Raw genomic sequence first — 7,992 nt, forward strand, 5'->3', positions numbered from 1 at the left:
TACATTCTCTTAATGAATAGAATGATTTGTTCTAATGGTGTTTGTAAATAGGATCTCAAGTCCGCATCTTGTACAGCAATTAACCATTAAGAAGAATATATGCAGTGTGTTAGTTATTGAAACTGTCCTACCGATTTGATTTGAAACTGTCTCATTGCTGTTTATCAATAAAATTATGAAAAAAAATAAAATCTTCAGACCTAAAAAAAAAAAGTAATGTTAAAAAGGTATTAAGATTAGGGCTTTGTTTCCTTTTACTGTTGTAACAAATTAGCATAAATCTAGTGGATAAACACAATGTAAATTTATCATCACATAGCTCTGGAGGTCAGAAGTCTGAAATGTATTTCTTTGGGCTAACATCAGGGAGATAGCAGCGTTAGCTGCCTACAGAGGTGTTAGGAGGTCCTGCGTTTCTTTTGCTTCTCTAGCTGCGGGAGGCTACCTGTATTCCTTACCTTCTCAGAGTTTCCTTCATTGTTCTATTTCTCTCTTCTCTTATCCCTGCTTTTGCTGTCATACGCTCTTTAATCTGACTCCTTCATTGACATACCACCCTCTTATTCTCTGAGTTTCTTGCTTCCTTATAAGAGCATGATTACTTTGGGGCCAACTGGATAATTCGGGACCATCTTTCCATCTTGAGATCCTTAATCCCATCTGTAAATCACCTTTATGGGGTAACGAGTTCACAGGTTCCAGGTACTGGGACATGGACATCTTTGCTGGACTATTACTCAGCCCTACTACATAGTAGAAGGCAGATTTTTAAATTTTAAATATTTAGGCTTCAGTTTTCATAGATTTCTTGAAACTGTCTTTGGAAACCCAGAAATACATACTTTGTAGTCTTCTTTTAATGGAAATGTGTGATAAAAATGAATTTCTATAAAATTAGAAAATAGTCTTATGTTCAACATTAAATTTGAGTTGGTGAAAAAGCAATTTAAATTTTAATATGTGCTACTTCATTGAAGGCAGAGATAGTTTGTCAGAATTTTAAATTTTTACTTAACATAATGTTAGATTTACAGTAGGTACTTGCCAAAACTTACAAAGCTATAAATATGATTGGTTAATGCGCCGCAATTCTTGGGTGGTAAGTATTTTAACAAGTGGTGTGAATACATATATACACAGATATGCACACTGTTCTGTTATGGTATTGCTTGACAAGTGTTAGGGTCACTGTGGTCTTCTAGACTTCATTTTCCAGGAGTTCTTTTGCAGGCTCTTTCTTTGCCTTTGACGGCATTAACTTCTCCAGTTAACTACTGTTCCTCCCTCTGCTTAAGTCAGAGCACTGCTGGGTATCTGTCCTTGAAATGCTGTAGTCTGAAATGATTGCATTCAAGATGGTATTGACTTGTTTCATCTTTCCTTGTAGTGGATTTTCTTTCCCTTACCACAAATGAGTAAGTCTGTCCAGTCTCAAGATCTTTTGAATGTAGGCAGAAAACTGGATTTGTTCTATATTTTGAGGCTACTGTTTAGATATAGAAATAATGTTCAATACTAGTAATCTTTTAAGGTTAGTAGTTGTTGGCCATCACTTTCACTATGACTGGTATCTCATTCTCATCATTTTCCTCTTTGTATATGTGCATGAAAGAGTAAATCAGGTGGTGTGGGAGATCAGCTGTAGTCCTTGTGAATTAGTCATTGCAGTAAAGCTGAACTGACTCAGTCCAGCCCTGCTGAAAGAATCACCTGTTCACAAGGCAGCTTTGAGTCTCGGATTGCTTACAGATGGGAAGTGCATGGAGCACTGCGGCTGATTACTTTGATCATGGTATTTTTCATAGAGTTCTTTCACTGAAAGGATGAGGTCCCTTTTATCTCCATGTGGAAATACAGAACTGTACATCTTTCCGAGTCTTTACATAGTCTAAAGATGTACAGTTGATTGGAATTAGTGTTTTAGTCTTTATTGAGTTTGGTTTCCAGATGACGTGCTGAGCCTGGGGTTGGGGAGGGGTGGCCTCGTAGTTACCATAGAGTTGCCATACATGACACTTGAGATTTCTGAGTACATCATTTGAAAAGAAACTATGTTAATTGCTTACATTTTTATTTACAGCTGCAGCTGAAGGAAAAGGCAGAAGTGGGGAAGACTTTTTTCAGAAGGTAAGTGTGTTTGACTGTTGCCTTGGGTGGGAATAAGTTGGAAAATACCCCAGTTTCAGCAGCTGCACCAGAGGCATCTGAGAGCTCCCCAGGCATATGAGAAATAGGTTTTGATGATTTAACTGGAAGTAGTCAAGGAAGGAAAGGTAGTGATGCTCCATGGTACTGTCCATTCTAAGAAGGCTCCTTCCAGGGCAGCCTGATGAAGGTTTTGTTTGGAAATAAGGAGACCAGGAGACTGTCAGATTAGTTTCTTATGGAGAAGGCAGCACAGTACTTTCCTGATTAGTGCTTTTACTATTACTCTGTATTTCTCCTTTTGTCCCAAATTGCCCAACTTGGGAGGTGAAGAGAAATCCCCCCAGCTTTTCCTATGGTAGGCATGAGGATGGACAGGGAAGAAAAATCCATAATTCAGAATGTCAAGGCAGATATGGCAGTGCATCCAAAGGCACTCATGAAGAGGACTTCCAGCACTGCTTCAGAAGTAAGAAGAATCATGGGACAAGTGTGCTTGAAATGAGGAAGAGTTTTTTGAGGAGGGTTAATGCCAGTATGTGCTTTTCATGATGGGTCTAGAAAGCATTGTGGAAGATTAAGGAAAAGAGGCCCTTGAGACCTTCTCATCCATAATTGGTCACTATATCCCCTCTGTCCCTGCTGTCGCCTGCAGGTCCTAACCGTCAGGGAGGGCAGCAGGGCCAGAAGACTGAAAGGGGAGCTGAAGCTGATGGAAAAATGACAATAAGAATTACAGAGGGTTGTTTCATTGCTCAAAATGAGTATTTTGTACAAAGGCAGATACTGCCCTTCCTAAAAGAGCGATATGAGTCCGTATTCTCCTTTCTGTTGTCCAGCTGGGATTACTGTATTTGTTTTTCATGGGGGTCCAGAAAGCATTGTGGAGGAGCAGCCATACAGCTGTGCCACAGGAAGGGAAGCTGTCCTGTGCGTGAGGATAAATTGCATGGGTGGTGTCCTGGCTTAGAGCTAGACGTTCCTTCCCCAAAGCCCAGTAAGATCTTAGGGGTCTGGGGAGGTGAGTGGTCGATGTGGGTGGCCTGGGTGGCTTGCTGTTTGGAAGTGGGGTCTGGCTGAAGGAGACAGGGTGCTTTCTTCTGGATTTTTATAGGGACTTAAGCTAAGAGTTGGCCTTCAGTCTCAAGGGAGACTTGCACCTTCAGCAGTGCTGAAACTGTTGTGACTTCAACTTTTAGAGATGAATTAAATGCCATCTGCATATTACAGTATACATGCATACTCACATGTTTAACAATATAATTTATAATAGCTATATCCTGGAAACAGCCTGTATGCCCATCAGTAGAGGAGTGGATAAAGAAGATTAAGTATTGTTACATAATAGAGTACTACTCCTCCATTAAGAAGGATACACTTGAGGCATTCATAGGATAAGTGGAAGCATTTTGAAACTATAATATTAAGTTAAATAAATCAGAAACACAAGCTTAAATGTTACATGGTTTCTCTTACATGAGAAAGTCAAAACATAAAGAGCAAAATAACAGGTATATGATAGCAGATAGGAAAATCGTTTTCATGTGAGAAGGGGACCAAGAGATAGAGCAGGGAGGAACAAGCGGGATGGAGGATGAAAGAAGTTTGAGGATGTGTCTTGTCCGTGAACCACAGTAAATGTAGTTGTGTGCTGCACGTACATGCTAATAAAGATAATAGATGCATTCAGAACAAGCCTTTTGGGGGCCAAGTGAAGAATTTTGTGGTTTTTGTCTTGGGAATCCCCAGAAGTCTCACGTGGTTAAGGTGGGGATTTGGGGAAGCAGTTGGGTCATGGAGGTGTGTGTGGCTGGCGAGCTGTTGGGAGGTGGGGCTGGGTAGGGAATGTGAAGCTGTTGGGGCCAGGTGCCAGCTGAGTCTCCTCAGCTCTTCTGTCTCTTCTTCCCGTCTCTCATGCCTTGAGCAGCTCTCCTCTACCAGGCCCCTGTGCCGTACCATCCTGCTTTGGAGCCTGCCAACTCTTGACTGAAATGTGAGTCAAAACGAGCCTCTCTTCTCTTACACTATGAGTGTCAGATGTGTTTCCTAGCAGTGAGGGAAGTCGCTAAGACAGGATCATCATTTCCTTTGGAAAACACCTGTGTGGAGCACAGATGGAGTTGTACAAATCTTGTTGTTCTCTTTCCTTCTGCTGTTTCCTGTCTTTCTTTTTGGTCAATTGCACTATTCCTCTGTATTTCTTTCAAGGAAATTAGGGAGAGTATTTAAATGTTAACAGAGATGATGTTTACACTGCCATTTCTTCCTTTTAGAAAGGCTCATGTACCACCTGCTATGAGCTGCACACACAGAAGAGACAGAAGTGAGCCAGGCATAGTCCCTGCCTAAAAGGAAGATGTGTTGCTTGGTTGTGTGGTTCCATGTGGAGAATCTGGGGCCACAGCAGGTTAAAGGCTTGCCTGTGCCCTTAGGAAATTAGCAAGGGCTTCTTGAGGTCTTTGAAAGAGTAGAAGTTAGCCAAGTGAGGGAGAGACACTGGGTGGAGAAAGACATTCTGTGCAAAGACATACCGTGGAGGGGAGCTCAAAATAGATACATTCCTGTGATGCTGTGATGCAGACATTTGTTGGCTCATGACTTGCGAGGGGTTCACCCTGTTAGGTGAGCCATGTTATCTTCTGTGTTGAAGTAGCTTTTTGTATGGAGATATCATTCCTAAAGGGATTTAAATTAAAATAATTGACAAATGCTAATACTTTGCTTTACAAATAGAATGTTCCAGCCCACACTTTAGTTCCATCCAGCTGAGTTATGGTTGAAGTCCCTGCCATGGTATTATTGGAATCAGTTACCATCCAAATTGCATTTGCCACCTGGACAGTGAGCTGGAATGGGCTTGCCGACCAGGGTAAGAAAATAGAAGTTGAATGACCGGAATCGTAGACTTGCTTCTGGTTGGTTGTGAAGGTGCACTTAGGTGCTATCTGCAGATTTTTTTCTTCATTGTTTTTTGACTTGCAGATGTAAAAAGCAGACTGTTCAGCTTTGTGTGAGTCAGACATTTAAAAAGCTGAATCAAAATATGATGTGTATGGTCACAGAGGGTTTTCATTCTTAGAAGACTTGCTAATATTTATTGCCCTTTGTGGAGCCATATATACATTCCTGCAGCTTAAGTAGAAACACATGTTTGAATCCGGGAACACATGTGAATCCCACAAACCCTCAAGTTGGGACTGGTAGAATCTCTTCTTGGTCGCAGGTTGGATGGCGTCTCCAAAGACCTAACATGGAAGTCATTTTTATCTCCTCATTCTCTCCTTTAGTTCACTAGAAAGTGGCTTCTTGATGGGTAGGTGTCCTTACAGCACTTCATACTTGTCCAGGACAAGCTCGTGAGCTAATGAAAGGCGAACACCTCCCGTTCCAGAAGAATGACTTTCAGTGTTTCACACACAGAGAGAATAGATAGTGTGGTTCATCTGCAGCAAAATGAAGGAGTGGAGAAACTCTGAGTTTCTGAGTTCTCTCAGGAACTTTCATTTGAAATCTTTGAAAATATTTAAAAAGAAATAGGCTCCAGTGTTTCTCACTGGCGTTTTTTGAGGATATACTTTTTTCCTCCCAGAATAAGGCAAATTTTCTGAAGTGTCAACATGCTTAATATTGGAATGTTTTTTAATTTGACTCTGGGGTGTATATATGAAATAAAAATTAAAACCTCTGTATAGCAGGGTGTCAAGTTCAATTAGCCTAATCATTATAAATTCATTTTCCAAATCTGGAGGGCCCCTCCCTACTTCATGGTAGCTGTCCCAAAGCAGGGGTGAGAGGAGGGGTGTGAAGTTTCTGTGTATTACCCTGTTTTTTGGGACCCTAACACATATATGTAAGATAATATCAGTACATTTATACTAATTGAATTATACAACATTCAGTTAGTTAATATTCTCATTTATGTTTTCAAAGTAGAAAAACTAAAATTTAAGTGTATCTTTCAGAATAATAATTGGAGTTTGAGTTTAGGAGATAATAAGGGTGTGAAATATGTTGAATTTGAAGCTGTAATACTAATTGTTCAGTTTTTTGTACAAATCTCTCAAAAAATTGAAGTTACTGTTTCTTCTACTAACATCCTAAGCCTGCTCCATTCTCCTTTTCTTGTGTTTGGAAAGCTTTATGTCTCTGATGCACAATTAGGTAAAAGGCTAAGTAAGCTGCTAGAACAGAGAAACCACAGTGCAGTGGCATAAAGAATGGATTCTTCCCCCCAAAACTGAAGGTAGAGGTTTTAGTCAAGCAGCTAGTCCCCTTCTTGGTGTCCTCCCGAAAGAAAAGCATTATACCACAGGGCTATATACACACCTGTGTTCCAGCAGCACAGTTCGTAATAGCCAAGCCTTGGAAAGAGCCAGGTGCCTATCACCTGGTGAAGGATAAGATGTGTTACACGGTGAAGCACTACTCTGCCACAAAGAAGAGGCAGCTTGGGGCGTTGCTAGTTGGATGGACGCACTGTGAGGCCATCCTCTTAAGGGAAATAAATTGGATAGAGATGTTTAAACATTACATTGTTTTTCTGCTGTGAGAAATTGAAGATAAGGACCAGAACGTATCATTGACATTGGGAAATGGGAAGAAAATGTTCAAATTAGAAGGGGAACAAAGGAGGGGTAGGGAGGAAGGAAAGAAGGGAAAAGTAAAAAATGAACAAAAAGATAAATGGAAACAAAGCTTTTTTTAAATAAAGAGGAGAAGGGGAGCTGGAGGGAGGGGAGGGGAGTGGGAAATAAAGAAGAAGCCAGATCTATCATGGATAGGTACAAAATCTATGATGAATGGGATCATTATGTATATCTAAAATATACCAATAGAAAAAGACAGCAAAAAGTAATTTTTTGTTCTGCTGTCAGGTGATGCTGGACAGGACGCATTCCAGCTCAGTGGGAGCTGTGCCCTGAGCCTCCAGCTAGACTCGGGTTCCTTCTGTGCCACGGCGTGGCTGTGCTTCGGAGTGTGGACCTCTGCTCCGTGGCTGAGCCTGGGTCCTCATCACATGCAGATGGGAGCTGGTGAGAAGGGATGGTGAGAGGTGTGTGGTGCATGGTCTTGGGGACCGCTGCCGCCTCCCGCCTTCCATTAGAGAAAATGGCCTAAGCAACCCACTTGCAGTACTGAGAGGAGGAGAAGGAGAAACAGAGATATTTGAAGAAAGAAAACAGATTTTATAAGCACTATTTACCAAAACCAAGATTGTTAGGGAAAAGCATATGTACTTAAGAGAATGTCTTCGTGTGGTATGTACAGGAATTGTCTGTATTGGGCTGTGGGAAGCACCACGTTACTTACTGGGTGCTTAACCATGGGAAGCTTATTGTCTCCAAGTTCTGGCAGCTGGAAGTCCAAAGTCAGGATGTCAAGAGACGTGGTTCTACTATGGCTGTAAGACAGAATCTGCTCCACCTTCTGCTGACTTTGCTGCTGATTATTGGTGTTCTGTGGTGCACAGAAGCATCACGCGACCTTCTCTCTCATCTTCGCTGGATGCTTTCCCTGTATGTGTAACTCAGTTTCCAGATTCCCTTCTTTTTTATAGGAACACCCATCACATTGGATCAAGGGCCACATATTCTGCCTCCATCTCTATTTACTGAGTCACAGAGATCCTGTTTCTAAATAAAGCCACATGCTGAGGTCCCGGGTGTTAGGACTTCAGTGCGCGAAGTTTTGGAGCCTGTAGTTAAATTCACCTTTTAATGAAGAAAATGATTCTTTAGAAAAGTTTATTGAAATTATACATGTTATTTATCACATTTGTATATTCATTTTGATCTGTGGCTTTTAACTGCCTAATTTTAGTTTGTACCAAGTTAGTTTTTTTTTTTT

General features: G+C 41.1%; 1 protein-coding gene across 6 annotated transcripts in view; it reads left to right on the forward strand.

The window, feature by feature from the left end:
- Bicc1 (BicC family RNA binding protein 1) overlaps positions 1–7,992 on the forward strand; it is a 290,776-nt gene that overhangs the window by 105,535 nt on the left and 177,249 nt on the right. For all 6 annotated transcript variants that reach the window (XM_023706121.1, XM_023706122.1, XM_004645871.2 and 3 more), the window contains exon 2: positions 2,081–2,127. In XM_023706121.1, the coding sequence (XP_023561889.1) occupies positions 2,081–2,127 (47 nt within the window). The remainder of the gene's footprint in view (positions 1–2,080; positions 2,128–7,992) is intronic.

This window comes from Octodon degus, unplaced genomic scaffold (assembly GCF_000260255.1).
Source record: "Octodon degus isolate 3935 unplaced genomic scaffold, OctDeg1.0 scaffold00240, whole genome shotgun sequence".
Lineage (NCBI taxonomy): Eukaryota > Metazoa > Chordata > Mammalia > Rodentia > Octodontidae > Octodon > Octodon degus.